Consider the following 18,920-nt stretch of genomic DNA (forward strand, 5'->3'; position numbering starts at 1 on the left):
GTTACACTGCCACCTACAGGTTTGGCATGCTCTTGACAGCATATACACAGGTTCGTGTGCACGATGTTATTTTTGAAAACGAAGAGGGGAGAAATGTCCGTTTATGAAAATAGCCATCCACGTGTAAACGTAGCCTGAGAAGATGTCAGATAACTAATTGATTCAGTGGTTGATATGCCCTGGATATATGAGATATATACATAGCAAAAACCCCAATGTTAAATTAACACAGCTCAGTGTTTATATAATCCACACTCAAAGTGTTCAAAAGTAACATTGAAGCAGTGTATAAGTTAATAAGATAATTAAGTGATTAATTGAACATTAATGAAAAACACCTGCTGCTAAGAAGCCGGATCACTGAAAGAATAACTCTTTCCAAAATGCAACCTAGGGTCTTTTTATTAATCTACCCAGGGCAAACTTTCGTTTAAAAGCATAATTAGAATGGAAACGCCACTTTTTAAGTTTGACCGTATTTTCGTTTTTGGTCAAATTGCCTTTTGAATGGGAGCGCTTTCAGCACTTCTATGATAGCATCAAAATCGCTATTTTTAAAACACTAAGAAGGCTCGACACAACATGAAACTTTGCTCGAAGTATCACCAGGGGCTCTACACATGAATTCGAGCATTGAGAACATTGTTTGTGTACACAGAGTTTACTAAAAAGAAAGATTTTGAACAACTCACTGTAGCTGTGTCCGCCGGCATTTTGTCAGTCAAAAATAGTCGTTCAAATAGTCGTCAAAATAACAACAACTACAACTGACTTACAGCCACACAGCCTATGGGTATGTTTACTCAAATGATGCACTAAAAACAGACAACAAAATTTTTAAAACGATCCATTCACACGGACCTGCCAAAATGCTGTATTATGCATGCCAGGCCAGTAGTTGTCAATGTCACTTTGTCAATTAACACTCCGTGAACATGTAATAAGCATGTGTGAACGTAATACGCATGCGAATGATGTCACTTTTTTCATAAATTCACGTTTTTGTTGTTCACATGGAGATGGTAAAGGCCTCATTTGCAAAACCTTGCATTTTGAAACCGTTTTTAAAAGCCTGCCTTTCCAGGCCATCAAAATGCTGTTGTGGTTAGGGATGGGAACTGAGAACCGGTTCTTCTTCAGAACCGGTGCCCAGTGAATCGATTCCTTGGAACCGTTAGTATGCCTGCTTAACGATTCCGCTTATCGGTTCCGCTCGTTCAAATGTGACACGACGTCACACACGTGCTGCGTTGTTTTGGTTCAGAACGTAGCAAACACTATGAGCAAACATGGCATCGAGGCAGAAGCGCTCTGACCGCGTCCTAACTACATGCGACGCGACACGTGATAAAAAGTATAATTTTCCATGTTAATCAAAGTTTAACCAGCCGCAACACGCGACGATTCTATTTGAAACGAATCCTATTTTACTGCGACGTCGCGCTGGAACAACAATCTCAAAGTGTGGCTATGATAATATCAGGTACTATTTTTGTGCTTTATTTAATGTTAAAAGCGTGTATAATGTGACTGAATATCATTTAGTGCTCCCAGCTTTGTAGCTGTAAAAACAACAATGGATAAGTCACATCAGATCTTGAAATTAAACAAATGGAAACAAAAACGTTCAAAATGTGAAGAAAACCTGTGTATTATTTGACAAAGATTGTTTTAGTAACTTAATAGCCTAATCCAAATGAGCACTGTTAATATTCCAAAAGACACAAGCTCTTCCTGAACTGTTTTCAGTCTGTGTTTTTAGTTTTTATGGCACATAAATGGCAGTTTTATTTATTTTTTTGTCCGGACCAATGAATGTGAAAATTGTCAATTTCCTAATCCTAAGGCACTCTTCTTGATAATCTTTCAAGGCACACACTAGTGTGCCATGGCATACTGGTTGAGAAACACTGCCCTAGGCTATTATAGGTCCCTGGACTTTACTTTGAGAAGTAGCTCACCTACTTTTAGGTTTGTTCTGAGGTTGCTACACATAATTTGTGTATACTCTGTGCTGTGTCTTCTGATCAGATATTAAAGCGAGTTAATACAAACAAATTTGTACTTATTCCCTCACCCAATAAGAATCGATAAGAGAATCGATAAGGAATCGGATCGATAAGCAATATCGATAATGGAATCGGAATCGTTAAATTCTTATCAATTCCCATCCCTAGTTGTGGTGTAAATGAATGGCCAAAATGCATAAAGGTTTCGGTTTTCAAATGAAAATGGTGTCGTGTAAACATACCCTTAGAAGAAATCAACTGTAAATAAAAGTAAACATTAAATCTCTCAAGAGGATTAAACAACTCAACAAACAGCATTACCAGCTTCACTATTACTAACCAGACTGACTTTATTTCATTCATACACCTACAAAAGTTCTTAAGAATGAACAGAGGTTTTGCTCTAGTTTGTGTTAATGTTTTATTAAAAATGCTTCATTTGAGGTCACCATTATGGTGATTAGTGTTTGCTTTAGTTGGGCTCTTGACCCTTGTAAAATTTAGTCTTTTATCAACTGTTTTACTAAAACACTTTTTTTACAGAAAAAAAATTTGCTGAAATTGTTTGTGAAATTTGAGTGTAATAAAATAGTGGTTTGAACTTTTTTATAACTTACTAATAGTTAGAAAAAAGAAACAAGATAGATAGATAGATAGATAGATAGATAGATAGATAGACAGAACGACAGACAGAACAACAACAAAAATAAAAGCAAATGGTTAGTATTAAAGATAATAATAGGACAACTCAGCTGTATAATTTATTCATGCCACAATGCATGCTAGGAGTCATGGATCCATAGCATGCATTGTTACAACCACCAAAGAAAATCTATCATAAGAACAAACCTGTCATGATGCTGCGTGTGGTAAATTCAATAAAGTACACCAAGATGAAGATAATTCAAACAATTGCTATTTTAATTCAGGTTGATGAAGAGTGCACGCACACACTGGGTAACATAAACAATCACCAACAGTGGACTGAACAGAACAGGGAAACTTTATAAGGGAACTAATGAGGGAGAACGTAATCAGGGAGAACAGAAACAGGTTTGAATGGTTAACTAATCAAGATACACAATGAGGGCAAATTAACTGAACTAGACATGACAGAAACTGAGAGAAGACATAAAATTTCATAACCATTACAAAACCATTCTGTGGGCACGGCGGTTTAATGGTTACCCAGCTAACAGGGAACATTCTCAGAAATTTTGGCAGGGTTCTTTCAAGGTTATAAACAAACATTCTTCCAGTAATATAACTTTTTTCAAAGTTGTCTGGTCTTTAATAATGTTCTAAAAATGTTAGATTAAAACATTTTTGTATACATTGTTTGTAGAACTTTTTTTGTTGAATGTTTTAGTTGGATGTTCATCAAAGATTTTTTAAAAAAAAAATATGACTACTTGTTTTGTGATGTTCAGAGTAGATGTTTATCTGAATGTTTTGTTACCATTGTTGAGGTTTGAATGTAAGTGTCTGCGTTTTTACACAAAAAAAAATATTGTAGTGTATTTGAAAAACTGATCACTTTCTCTTTTCAGTGTTGATGTGTGCTTTCACAACAGCTGTATTTGTATACTACATGTTTATTCATTAATGTCACAAATTCAGTATTATTTGCTGTAAATCAGTCTTTTAAACCACTTTAACCCAGACATCTTAACCCCATCTGCTTCTTCATCAATCTCTTTCTTTATCAATATATAAATGTTCTTTTAAAACACTATTGCAATTGTAGAAAAAGATATAGCAGGAAATGCTAATCACCATAATGGTGGATTCAAATGAAATTTATTTAAAAAAAACCCATCAAAATTACCTAGCTAAACCTCAGTAAATTCTCAATAAGGACTTTTGTACACATATGAAAGAAAAAAAGGCAATCTGGGTTGTAATGAGTATGGTAATGCGGTTTTAATGTTCTTGTTTCTGTCAGCAGTGTTGGGCAAGTTACTTTTAAAAAGTAATTAGTTACAGTTACTAGTTATTTCTTCCAAAAAGTAACTGAATTAGTTACTCAGTTAAAAATTGTAAAAGTAACTAGTTACTTCAGAAAGAAACTATTGCGTTACTTTCAAGTAAATTTGTAAAAAATGTTATCAAAAAATTGAATTTTTAAATCAAATGTAACCCCACCTCCACCCCTCTTTAACGGAACTTAAAATACATGTGCATGTTCAATTATTTATGATAAATCTAAATATAATAATGAAATGGACACTTAATACAACACATTATTAACAGAAACAATGTACACAAATCTAAACTATTTTAATGTTGCTGTGGGACAACACACACTGTATGCGTTAGCCGGTTTCACACTGCACGGGTTAGCAGAGTGTAAGCAGCGCATATTTTTTTCGGCGCCCATGTTAACAGATTAGAGCATTCATACTGCAGAAGCAACAGTGCCTCGATCGTTTCGGTGCCGAGTCTATTGTTGCTGTGCCGCTCACGCTCTGCTAACGCTTGCAGTGTGAAACCGGCGTCAGAGATCTAGAAAAACTGCTTCAATTATAGTAACGCACCACATTTTTTGGCTGTAACGCTAACAGCGTTATTAAGATGGGAAGAGTAATCAATTAGATTACTCGTTACTGAAAAAAGTAACGTTAGTAACGCCATTATTTATAATGCCGTTATTCCCATCACTGTTCCTCAGTGATTTTGCTTGTTAAAAGGGCAAAACAACAAACAAGGGTTAATACTAAGTGTTTGTCATTAATGCTCAATTATCACTTAATTACCTCATTAACTGCAGTTGGTTCAGGGACCGTTTACACAACACCATTTTAAACTTAAAATGTAAAACTTTTTATGCCTCCTGGCGCTCCCAGAGGAACTTACTTGTTGATTGTAATCATCAATAAGGGAGTGATCCAGAATGTCCCTAGCAGGAACCCAACTTCTCTCCTCCAGACCATAACCTTCCCAGTCCACCAGGTACTGAAATCCGCGTCCCCTCCGTCTCAAGTCCAGTATACGATTGACCAAATACGTGGGTTCCCCGTCTACGAGCCACGGCGGTGGGGGAACCGGGGCCGGCGGATTAAGGTGAGAATGAATTACAGGTTTCAATTTGGAGACATGAAAAAACGGAATGAATTCTCCTGTACGCCGGAGGAAGTTTGAGTCGGACTGCCACCGGACTAAGGATCTTGGTGACAGTGAACGGGCTGATGAATTTGGGAACGGTGGGAAAAAAACGCGCAAGGATGCATCTTGTCATCTGCGGACGAGTGTTGGGAGAGCACTGCACCTACCCCCACCTCTGACGCATCGACCTCCACCACAAACTGACGTGAGGGATCAGGAGCGACTAAGATGGCAGCCGAAACGAAGCAACTCTTGAGGTTGGCGAATACAGCCTCGGCTTTATCGGACCACCTGAACGTCATTCTGGGGGAGGTCAAGGCGGTCAGATGTGCGGCTAGTTGGCTAAAGTTGCGAATGAAACGCCGATAGAAGTTGGCGAACCCCAGAAACCTCTGTAGGGCCTTACGGGAATCTGGATTTGGCCAATCTCTCACAGCCTTAACTTTGTCAGGATCTATACGCACTCCCTCAGAAGAGACGATGTAACCTAGGAAAGAAACAGACTGTGCATGAAAAGCGCATTTCTCCGCCTTGACAAAAAGCCCATTCTCTAGCAACCTCTGAAGCACTCGTCTGACGTGCTGAATGTGTTCCTGGAGAGAAGAAGAAAAAATCAATATGCCATCCAGGTAGACATATATGAATTGCTCTACCATGTCTCTCAACACGTCATTGACGAGTGCCTGGAAAACCGCTGGGGAGTTGGATAGCCCGAACGGCATAACCAAGTATTCAAAATGGACCCTGGGGATGTTGAACGTGGTTTTCCATTCATCCCCCTTCCTGATGCGAACCAAATGATAGGCATTACGTAAGTCCAATTTTGTGAAGACGGAGGATCCCTGCAACCGCTCGAAAGCTGAAGACATCAGTGGCAAAGGATAAGTATTCTTTACCGTGATGTTGTTCAACCCTCAGTAATCAATACATGGTCGCAGAGAGCCATCCTTCTTCCCCACAAAAAAGAACCCCATCCCCGCTGGAGAAGAGGAAGGGCGGATGAATCCGGAGGCTAGAAAATCAGAAATATATTTATCCATGGCCTCCCTTTCAGGAACAGAAAGTGAGTAAAGTTTGCCCTTAGACGGAGACTTACCTGGGTGTAAATCTATAGCACAGTCATAGGGACGATGCGGAGGGAGAGAAGCAGCACAGGACTTACTGAACACTTCATTCAGGTCAAGGTACTCTGCGGGCATGTTTGATAAATTCACAGACTCCTTCTGAAAACAGAACTAGACACCGACGAACAGGCAGACATAAGACAAGACGCATAACATTGAGTGCTCCAAGATGAAACTGAATTGTGTCCCCAGTCAACCTTCGGGTTGTGTTGTACCAGCCAGGGATGACCGAGGACGATGAGAGCCAGGGGTGAGTCCAGAAGGAGAAATGATAGTTGTTCCGTGTGGTTGCCGGATGTGACGAGTGTCAGAGGGTTAGTGGTGAGTGTTATGTCAGGGAGTTCTTGACCGTTGAGTGCGCTGACTGAAATATTGTCTTTGAGAGAAGTGAGGGGTATCTTGTGTCTCTGAGCTAATGTTAAGTCCATAAAATTACCTTCCGCCCCCGAGTCCAGTAGAGCTTGACAGTGGTAGGACTGGGTTGCCCAAAGCAGTCTTACCAGAAGGAGAGTAGAGGATGAGGTCTTTCCCATGGAGATCCCGCCCGACAGTAGCCTCCTGTTTACTGCCGAGCTCTGTCTCTTACTGAACAGGTGTTCAAGAGGTGTCCCGCTCCGCTGCAGTAGAGGCAAAGACCCCTTGATCTCCGTCGCTCTCTCTCCTCCCGGGAAAGCCGAGCTCTACCCACCTGCATGGGTTTGTGATCGAAAATGTGGCTGACCGCATCGCAGCCACTGGCCTGAGGGCTTTCGACACTCCCGGGAAGCAGGGCCGTCCTGGTCTGCTGCTCCAATCGATGTAGGCGAGCGTCCACCCTCGGCGCCAACTCAATGAGTCCATCGAGTTTCCCGGGCAGGTCCAGGGTGAAGATCTCCTTCTGGATGCGGTCAGCCAACCCATGCAGGAACATGTCCCACTGCGCTTCCTCGTTCCAGTGGCACTCGGCAGCCAGGGTGCGGAATTCAATCGAGTAATCTGACACTGATCGATTACCTTGACGGAAGTGGGACTAGCTAGGTGTTGAAGCTGTTGGGTGAGCTCGGACACCTGTGCTACCAAGGCTTGCACTGCTCGTCCCGTGACGGCCAAGTTTTCTTCTTGTTGATCCATTCTGGAGATGCTTCGGGACAGGAACTCGTTCAGTTCTGGTGCATTTGCTGAATCCATGATGGTCAGATTGTTCTGTTATGAAATAACCAGAAGATTCAATTGCAAATGAAAGATATGTTTATTGAGAGCTGGTCAGATGCTGGGAGCGTGATGGTGTGCAAAAGTCCGGTATTAAGCCCTTGGCAGCACAGGGACGCTGAGGACAACCCAATCTCTCCGGAGATGGTGGTGATGATGATGAAGATGATGAAGTCCAGAGACTCGGGAACCGGAGACCAGTAAGAAAATGGTGTGACGAACCAGAAGTGCTGAGCAAGAAGGACACACAGGAACAGGAGACAGGCAGGAAACAACACGCGGGAACATCCACAACGATCTGACAAAGACAAGGCGACAACAGTGAGACTAAAAGGGTTCGCTGATCAGCTGCAGCTGGTGCGCTGATCAGAAGCAGCTGGCGTGTGGATCAGCAGCAGTGATCAGCGACCACGCCCACGTGCACACACACACATATCACAAGACAAGAAAGGAGACAGCGAATTCATAAACCGTGACAAATACAGCGTTTTTAATCATTTTCGTGGATCCATGTGAATAGGGATCGTTTTGACAACATTGTTGTCTGTACGCGAAAAACACAAAGGAAAAAACGTTTCTGTTTTTAGTACATCATTGTCGTGTAAACATACCCTCAATGTTACTGTTTACACTGTAGATTGGACCTATATAGACATCAAGTAGTGTTCATTTAACACTGAGGATTTTGCTATGTAGAATGTTGAGATGTTAATAAAAATTAAAGGGATAGTTCACTTTGAAATTAAATTTTGGTATGTTTTAGCTTACCTCAAGGGCATCCAAGATGTAGGTGTCTTTTTTTCCGCAGTAGTTTCAATTTTGATATTTTTAGGTTAAACCGTTCTTGTCTGTCAGTCCTATAATGCAGGTCTGTGGTCACTGTCTCAAAGAGCATGCACAGAGTCCAAATTAAAACAATTCCCCATCGTCCAAATTAAAAAAAGACACCTACATCTTGAATGCCCTTGAGGTAAGCTAAAACATACCAAAATTTAATTTCAAAGTGAACTATCCCTTTAAGTTGAAAGAATGTTTCAAGAACATAATAATATCCTGAAAACTTCCAATAACATTAATAAAACATTTTCATCATTCCCATAACCAAAACATAATGTTTAGAAAACGTTCTTCGAACAAACATTTGTCAGCTGGGTAGCACGTTTGCCTCACACCTCTGGGATTGGAGGATTGATTTCGGTCTCTGCCTTGTGTGTGCAGAATTTGCATGCTCTCCCCCGGTATTCTGGTTTTCTCCCCCAGTCTAAATTCATGCGTTGCAGGCTGATTAGCATCTCTAAATTCTCTGTAGTGTGTGAATGTGTATGCGAACGTGCCCTGCGGAGGGTTTGCACGGTGTCCCATGCCTTGAGCCCCGAGTGTCCTGGGATAGGCTTCAGGCTTCCCGCAACCCTGTGTAGCATAAGTGGTAGAGAAAAAAGATTGATGAAAATCCCATTCCTGACCAATCACTGTACAGATGATCAGTATTGTTTAATCTCACACTCTTAATTTTTTTTCTCATTAGATCCAGACAAACCTTGAATCGTACAAACCCCTGCTTATTCTCCAGAGAGGATATGACTTCTGTCACAAAAACCCCAGGATATACAACATAACTGGAGGAATTAGAAAGGAGACAGACGGTGCACTGCAGAAATACTTACAGAGTGTTAAATTCATCAGAAGTGACGAACGTATCCTCATCAAAATGTACCATCTTGGATTTGTTGGTGAATATAACAGGTAAAGTTTTTGATTGCTGAAGCTGATACTTATTCACAACACAATAGGACTGTGTCTGGAGATCCACAAAGGAAATAGAGAAGATTCACCTGATACACCAAATATACAGTATATATATATTATTTAGGTATTGAAAAATAGTATTCATAATCAGGAGTGTCATTTGTCAATTTATTTGATTCCACACAGCAACAGAATCTAGAGGAAGATCATAGCCTCACCTGAGCTCTAAATCAGCTTACTAGTTTAAATAAGCAGATTTTATGCTAATTTCATTCTATCAAATTGTCAGTAAATTCTCATTCTCTCTGGACAGTGTTCAAAGTGCTCGGAGGTCCAGTAAGAACAACACAGGGACACTCAACACGAGCCATATTCCACCCAAGGACTCCATCAGACGAGCTCTGACGTTCATAGAAAACCCAAACTCAGTGAGCGAGTTTAAAAATAAAAACCCTAAGCTTCATAAACTGATCAGCAGCATAAAGACTGACAATAATGGACAGAACCTGATGGCCATGGAGGTTCTGGGACAAGATCACAGACGAGCTTTAACTACGGGCCCAAGCAGCCGCTCACAGATGGCCAGGTAACGTTCACAGTTACGGACCAAGTGCTCATGCAAGACAATTATACTGAATGAACACTACAGGAATCTTTAGCAATATTTAACATTGACTATTTTAGGTACAGCATCACAAAGGTTAAATCTGCTTTTAACCCCTTACCAGTCACCCCCAATTTTGGCAAGTGCTGCATACATGACATACCCAAAATAAAAAGGTTGCTGCTCATAAGTCATTCTGAATAGACACATAACACACATATATTTAGAAAGCCAACCCTTGAGAGTTTATAGTTCAAGACTCAAAATTAACCAGACTGTTATTAATATTGAGATATATAAGCTCAAACATAAAAACAAAAACAACAAATATTAAGAATATATTTATTAAATGTATAAAAATATTTGAATTTAGGATAGCAACTTATAACCACAACTAAAGTGTAGCCACAATTGTAGTCATACTTCATTTCAAATCTGAGTTTGATATCTCTAAAATTATGCATTTTATGATGCCTATTGTAAGACCATGTCAGGGGAGGATTTGGAGAAGTTTCACAGAAAGGCTAACAAGATTCTCATCAAATATTTTATTGCCCTATAAACACCCATTTACAGTCTTTGACTAATGTCTGGCGAGGAGAACTGGCCCCATTCATGTTCTATTCATTTAAATCGACCAAGACTTAATCTTCTTATTCTTTTATCCTTATTCTTTTGTTTGAATTCAGCCATAATAGCCTTTCTTTTGGCATAATGCTTGGCCATTGACACCTATGTAAATCCCACTAAACGTGAATAATCCACCTATTAACTTAACGTTAAGTCTTGTTAGAAAACAAACAACAATAAACTATTCTTGGAACTTTTAAATGCGAATTCTTTAAAAAATATATATTTATTATGGAATAGAAAGCTCCTGCAGCAGGTGCATTAGCACAACAGTAGCCTCAAGCTACATGACACAATTTAATTGATTAATATTACACTTTTACTAAAAGCTCACTTTAAAACACCATCGAGTGTTTGTATCATATTCCGGTCGCGGATTAAAATGTTTTCAAGTCAAAAAAAGATTTTGAAATATGTTATATTTAGCAATTTATATGAAGCTATGGGCTATGCTTACCTATAACTTTATTCTTTATTCATATAAAAACACCCCAAATCGCACGAAAATCAAACACAAAACACAAATACTTAAATCGTGCATTTATTAGCTGCTTCTTTCGGTGAAGAAATGCCACTTTCGCTTTGTTTATCACGGATGTGCAGAACAGTGTTGCCAACTATTTTCAAAGGAAAGTAGCTAACGCCTCCCCTAAAAGTCGCTAGATGACGTCATACGTCAATTAGCATATTCATGACGTCATCGCGGCGTACTTGCTTTCTGCCTGCCTAATGTTTTTTCTCATTAAAATCATGCTCACATACTAACTGTATTTTAGTATATAATATAATATAATATAATATAATATAATATAATATAGCCGGATGTCCAATAAAGCTGTTCTCATTTACTATATTTTTTTGTCAGACAATAGAACGAGTAGCTATTGAATGACTATTTTTTTATATGTGTAAAATTATCTGAATTGAGAGAGTTCGGGAACTGGGTGAACTAAAGCACTGTGATAGTGAGTATTAAAAGTGACAAGCACAAGAAAAGAAAGGAAAATAAAATGGTCAAACTAAATTCTTTAAATATAAAACAAAGTGATAAGTCCGTGAAACAACACTGCTCATTCTCCTCTCTCAGCCATTCACTGAACAGGGTAGACGCAGAAGAGAGGTGTGTGACGGCAGGGAGAAAGCAAAACTCGCGCTCGCAGGACTGTGCTGGCATTGTTTAGAGGTTACTGAGGTTTGTCCAAAAAGTAGCTAGATTTGTCGCTAGTCGCTTTTTTGAAAAAATGTAGCTAAAGGGGTCTGAAAAGTCGCTAAAAATAGCGACAAAGGCGCTAAGTTGGCAACACTGGTGCAGAATCAGGAAGTGTACACAGACGCGTCATGCAGAAGAGGTCACGTTGAATCACATGAGATGATTGACAGCTATTCAGCGAATCATAAAGATTTGAGGTCAAGTATGACGCAAATCAGGAAGAGGAGACACACATCTCGCTGTGTTCGCTGTTTGAGCTCTTCAGATCGCATAATTCAGTGGAAAATGAATACAAATGTTATTCTGTATGACGAAATATTTTACTAGCATGTAATAATTATTCATTATTTCTCCAAATATGCGCACCATTGGACTAATAGCCCTGTCGTATGCTGTATATTATATGTATTTGAACACAAATAAACCGGAGAAGACGAGAATGGATGTTGTGTGAGTGATTAATTCTATTCAAAATAACGAACGTTACAGATTAATTATTTTGCTCTCCTGGCATAAATTAAGAAATTAATGTCACTGCAAACCAGTTTAACAGTGGTCAAATATCGAAGCTGGAGTCTTAAACCTTTCTCATAATGCTGATTTTGTCCAGATCAAGTAAGAGTGTGATGTTTTAAATCGTAATGCATTTTGAACAACAATAATCTGGGATCACCAGTGATCCTATGACGGGCAAAATTTGTTTTTTACAGGAAACTTCTAGCAGACTCAATGATTAGTGGAGACGTGGAGCTTCTGCTGAAACACTCCATGATTCTTCATCACCCGTTTACCTCACAAAAGCTCAGAGAAGCTCTAGGTAAGAAACTCTTGAGGTGTTAATCCTGCAAAACACGTGTATAATCTACCCTCCAGCAGATACTGTGATTTTCCAGAGTGTTTACGGTAGACATGATAATGCAGGAGCTTTTATGGTGAAAATGTAATCTTTGACCAATTAGATAAGGAAGATTAAAGAGTTTTATTGTCATTTGAGCCATATACAACAATACAGTAGAACGATATAAAAGTCTCTAAAGCCTTGGTGCAACATTACAGAAGTCACAGACAGCAGTGAACACACTCAACAACATGTAGCACACAGATTAGAGGAAGACAATGTGGCAGTACACAATGGACAAGACAATAAATACAACACAAGATATTAAGTGGAATTAAGTAAATAATTAATGTTTTACGTAATGGCAATGAGATGCTGTTTTGATTGTTCTTTGTGAATATGAAACTGTTCCAAGCATATGTTTGGTTTGTCGCTATTGTATATACATCTTTTACTGTAAATAATGACAAATGAAAACAGCCAGCTAAAATGTTTTATTTATATAATGAGAACTGACCATAGACCACTGTAAAATATAAGAAAAACATACATTTGAAATGTCATTGCTTTGAAGGATTTGAAGGAGGTCTTAAAGGGATAATTCAATTACTATTTTATTTTATATTGTACAGCACTTTGGTCAGCCTTGTTGCTGTCATTAAATGTGCTTTAGAAATAAACTGAACTGAAGAGATTAAATGTAAAGCATAACACGACTGCTAGTCTGAGATTAACAGAGCTGTCTGTTGCTGCACTTGATAATATTCTTGTGTGTAATTCCAGGTGACAGCGTTCTGTCTCAGAGCTGCGTTTTGTCGGATGAAGGCATCCGAGGCTACTATAAAGCAGGATACCGAAACCTGGTGTCGGAGTACAGCCGTGTGGGAATCCTGGATCAGACGCAGCGCGAGCGTCTGGATGAGTGGGTGAATCAGGATCGGCACGAGGACACCAACACTGAGGAGTACGGACGACTTCTGCAGGGATTCAAGGAAAAATGAACGTGTTCTCTTCAACACCTTATGAAGAAGATGGTGGTGATGGCTATAGAAAGTAGCAAATGATTGATCTCTACACCTAAAATTGCATTTACGGCAAAAAAGCATTTTAGCAAATCTATTGGTGATCATTTTGGTAATTGTAAGCATTTATTTCTAGGAGTGATAGAATAAGAGCATTTAAAACTCAAAATCAGTAAAAATGTCTAGAAACATTGTGTTGTATTGATTAAACTGACTATTCAATATGATTAATTTTTTTTTTTTTTATTGTAGTTCCTTCAGTTTTCAGGGTAATAATGTTTTAATGAGTGTGTTTGAGGTTTAAACATGTAGAATTATCCCACAAAACATGAATTGAGTTCCAAACAGAGGAATAGTGTTGAGTTGTGTGAATAAATTACAAAAATATATAATGGTAATGAAATCCAAATGCAGTTTTTCAGCTTCTCTTCAGTAGACTGATGTAAACACTGCTCTATAGTGTAGAACAGGAACATACCCAATTTGATGATCTTTACAAGTGAAATAAGACACTGTGAAATCATATTACTTTAAATCATATAATTATTTATAATTAGTGAAATGAAGGGAGGTTTTTTTACACATGTAAAACATTTTGAAGATGATTATGGTGATGAAAATTGGAAACGATTGATCTCTGCTCCTAAAAAAAGCATTTTGGCAAGTAAATATGACTTGTTCTATAGACTATTGGTGATAATTTTGGTAATTGTAAGCTTGTAAGAGTGATAGAATAAGAGCATTTAAAACTCAAAATCAGTAAAAAAAAAATGTCTAGAAAGATTGTGTTCTATTAAAAACTTACTTGTATTTTACTTTAAATCATATAATTCTTCATAATCAGTGACATTTTTTAATCATCTAAATTTGTAAAATGTTTTGTTACTAATCTGCATGATGCTGGTGAATGGATTTATACTTATAACTGATCTCATTTTCTGAAACTTTTGCCAATAAAATGATTATTTTACTTTTTTCATTCTTAAACATGAGGTTAACTTTGAGATTTTAGAAAATAATTAAAAATATTTTACAATTAAAAATCACTCTATAATCCCAATTTGTATTTGGTTATAAAAGTAACTTATTACATAGCTAATTAAATTGTATATTTAGTGCTGCAATATTGCTATAGTTTACAATCCACTGTCAATGTGTATCTTATAATAGAAGTTATTCAGATGTGAAAGAGTTGCAATGTGGTGTACCTCAAGGAAGTTGTTTAAGACTGTAGATAACTAATGATGTGCTATCCAGTTTGTTATAACCAGTGTTGGGCAAGTTACTTTAAAAATTTAATTAGTTATAGTTACTAGTTACTTCTCACAAAACGTAACTGAGTTAGTAACTGAGTTACATCATTACAAAAGTAACTAATTACCAGGGAAAGTAACTATTGCGTTACTTAAAAAAAAATTTCTATAACCTACAGAGAACTTCACCATCAGAGGTTATTTAAGCCAAATTCTAGTCGTGTTTGCCGCACGTGTTCACAACCGGTCAGATGTGTTCTGAGAACGTTCTCTGCAGGTTATTTTGGAGTTTTGTTTCATATGTAAACTAATTAAAACGTTGCAGATGATACCAATATGCTACAGATATTATTCAAATGCTGAAGTGTGTAATTTATTTATAAACAAACTATATTATGCTCGAACACATTCGGTCTCTCTCGCGCACTTCCGAGCGCGCTCTCCAACATACACACCGGTCTCTCTCGGACACATCGGTCTCTCTCGCGCACTTTCGAGCGCGCTCTCCAACACGGTCTCTCTCGCGCACTTCCTAGCGCGCTCCCCAACGGTCTCTCTCGCGCACTTTCAAGGGCGCTCGCGGCGTTCGCCTCGCTTTTGTTCGCCTTGCTTTTGTTCGCCTTGCTCTCGCCTTGACTCGCCATGACTGCCGGTCTGCCGCACATAATTAATTTTAAAAAGTAACGGACAACGCACCATATGGTACCGGTAACGGAGTTAATTTATTTAAAAAGTAATGCGTTACAGTATTAGTTACTGTCAAAAGTAACTGAGTTACAGTAACGCGTTACTAGTAACTCGTTACTGCCCAACACTGGTTATAACATACTTGAGGTATGTTTAAGGAAGCTATGTTCATATATGGTCTAAATTCGCTATAAATTCGAACTGGAATTCGACATATTTATCACCGCAGCCCACAGTGAAAAGCCAGATAAAACTAAAGCCTACATACTCCTCAATCTTGCGGGACCAGAGGCGATTGAAAGGGAGCGTTCATTCTCATATGCTCCAGCGATACTGGCTGCTAATGGGCGAGATATAGTTACACCGCAGTAGGCCGCTGTCGGTAGCCTAAAAGAGGCCTAGAAATAGGGTTTCGTTCCACCAAGTGGGGCACTGTTAATAAGGTTCTAACTTTATCTTGTGTTTGTGTTATAAGTTATTATCTAGTTTACTGTAGCGTCACTTTCCACTTTACACGTGCCCAGCAACAGTTAGGCCAATCAGCAATCCCCCTTTTTTTCTCCACCAATCAGACAGTCTCCACTAGCGCATCTCCGGACTGTTGTTAGTATGCATGTAACTTTCATCGGAGACACTCACTCCATCCCCGATCCAGTATATCTAGGGGGAAATATCTTTATTCTTCACTTCTGCTTCATGCGTCCATGAGAACGTAAGTCTATGTAAATATTGTTATCTGTTCCTTGCTTAGATTAATATAGTATCTGTACGATTCCTTACACTTTACTTTGCCTATCGATGTGTGCATTCCTGGAGCTAAATAACCAAACCAAATTTAGGCTACATGATAGTTTCACACTTTCCCATATCTTTAATGGTGTTTAGAGCGATTTCACTGTGTTTTTGGCTGTGCGCATCATAGGCTTTAACTCTGATCACGTGACACCAGAGTTTTGGTGGTTTTCAGCCAACCAGGCAGTTTAATCATTTATGTCTGTGCAATTCAAGACAGTATTGTATGTGCCATTTGTATATGTACCAGTTGTATAATATTTTGCACTTTTGAGATATATTGTTTATTGTTATATTATATTCATTTTAGTGATTTAGACATCTTCTTTTCATACCTCAATTGCATTTATTGTTACAATCGTGTATGAATACTTATTATTCATAAGTCCATTTTTTTCTGTTTTGTTTTAGAAACCATGAACAAAACTCACATCGTCTATATCAGTGGTTCCCAAACCTGTCCTGGAGTACCCCCAACACTGCACGTTTTATTTGTCTCCATAATCAAACACACCTGATTCAACTCATCAGCTCATCATCACATGGGTTAATGAGTTGAATCAGGTGTGTTTGATTAGGGAGACAAAGAAAACGTGCAGTGTTGGGGGTACTCCAGGACAGGTTTGGGAACCACTGGTCTATATCAAACTGTTTCATTAAAGAGTGGCATGAGAGTGTAAAATTCGTCCTCATTATTGTTCTGACCGGACAACCTGGGGAGATTGAGGATTTTGTATCAACCTAAGTACAGTCCTTCTCAGAGGTCACAAGTTTGGGTCTTCTTCCCAACACCTCCTTTATAGGCACTACCTACTTTTTTTATATTTAACATCAGAAATATATAGAGATTCCTTAGGAAAAAGTTCTCCGCACACAACCTTGCAGTTTTTGAGAAAAAATTATGCTAAAGGTGCCCGTTTTGAAAAAAGAAGGAATTTTGCACTTTCAAACCTGTTTATCATATAAACCCAAAAATGCAGAATTACCACTTGAAGTACAAAATAAACCAGTTTGAAATGTGTGATATACCTGAAGTTGCTATCTAGGGACAGTAAACATGATAAGATTATCAAGAAAACTTCTACTGTAGCATTAACATCCCAATTACTTCTCATTATGTTGTTCCAATTCAAAAGGTAATATTTGAGGTAAAATCTGAATAACAAATAGAATTAAGCCAAAATATAATACATATGTGGCCTTTAAAAACGCGCGTTTTCTCCCGCGGCATTCGGCAATTCGTCTTGCATAGTCTCGCAGAATTCTGCAAGTGCTTTCGGGGGGGCCTACTTAAAAAATCCCTCAATGTGTTTCGCTTCACAGAATATCCACCAGGTGGCGCATAAAACAACAACTTTACATCAGATTTTTTATTTTACTTCACATTACGTCATGATTGTGAGAAAACATCCACAATAAAATATAAATTATAAATAGTAAATAGACACAAATATTTACAGTAGGCTACTGTATTATACAGACATTTGAAAATATTTGTAAATGCAAAAGGTTCATCAAAGTTGTCTTAAGACAAGAAGGGCTTTGGACAACGTTTACGAATTTTTATATGCTTTGTCATTGCTGTGGTTTCCAGGAGATGAGTGCATGCAGAATATTTAACATTGCTTTTATTAAAACAGCAACGTGACGTTCTTGCGAGCGCATAACTTTTTTGTACAACTATTAAGATGATTGTGCATGCAATGCGCATTTATATAAGTGCAACAGAGAATTTAGTGTGAGCATAATACACGTGACTCTGCCTGTAAAAACCCAGCAGTATTTTTGTTTATATATATATACACAAAATAACATAATGAAAGGCTTAAATAATGCGACTTACCCAGATTCTTAATTCGTGCAGATATTTCTTGTGTGATTGTTCTTGGGCAGATATTTCTTTTGAGGTAATGTTGCAGCACAACGCGTAGCATTTATATTTTGGGCGCATCTGATTTACCATTACATTATTAATAAATATTGTAATTGAACTGTCTTAATGCATTAAGCATAAAGATTTTTCCACGTTAGTCTCAGAATGTCCGGGGTTGGTTTGAGGTCTTGCCGACAGTTTGTAAATCTTCTAAATATTCATATTCACAAATTCCATATAAAGGGTGATCAACAGTTATGACTTCTAAAATAAAATAAAAATGACCAGATAAGAGGTATCTGATTGACAGTTTGACAGATGTTGTTTTAAAAAATAATTACAACATTATGGGGAAGTGGTATTAAATATTTGGTAACACATAATACAATTATTTTAATTACGCATTTTGTTCAGTTTTGCTTTTACAAAATGTTCCCTGTTTTTTATATAATTAATTTAACCTGAGATGTGCGTTATATCGCTTTTTGATCATTCTTTGTGTTGTCGAATTTTGACACAGTTTCATTATTTGTTCATAATAATTTGATTCATAATTATGTCATTTTTTTCTAAAAGTAGCAATATTCTAAAGAAATACAAAGACAGTGTACGTGTAGGCTACCCACCAGATTTCGTCATGAGTCATTTTGTACCCACCACTTTTAACTTCCGTTGACCGTTTTCAGTGGTTATGAGGAGCAATATGAGAGAAAAAATTGGTAATCATTGTCTGACACAACAAAAAAACATTATAATATTCATTTTATTAAAATTTTCGTGTTCGCATTTATGAGGGAAAAAACAACGTGTCAGTTCTCGTTTACGGACGTGAGGGCTCT

General features: G+C 38.0%; 1 protein-coding gene across 1 annotated transcript in view; it reads left to right on the forward strand.

Annotated features, from left to right (window-relative positions):
* Positions 1–13,703, forward strand: part of LOC311080619 (uncharacterized protein) — a 44,623-nt gene extending 30,920 nt beyond the window's left edge. The window contains exons 8-11 of the mRNA XM_084110667.1: positions 8,952–9,169; positions 9,486–9,758; positions 12,327–12,433; positions 13,238–13,703. Of these exons, the coding sequence (XP_083966793.1) occupies positions 8,952–9,169; positions 9,486–9,758; positions 12,327–12,433; positions 13,238–13,455 (816 nt within the window). The 3' untranslated portion in view covers positions 13,456–13,703. The remainder of the gene's footprint in view (positions 1–8,951; positions 9,170–9,485; positions 9,759–12,326; positions 12,434–13,237) is intronic.
* The last annotated feature ends 5,217 nt before the right edge of the window (positions 13,704–18,920 follow it).

Source organism: Abramis brama (assembly GCF_963993115.1).
Source record: "Abramis brama genome assembly, chromosome: 4".
NCBI lineage: Eukaryota > Metazoa > Chordata > Actinopteri > Cypriniformes > Leuciscidae > Abramis > Abramis brama.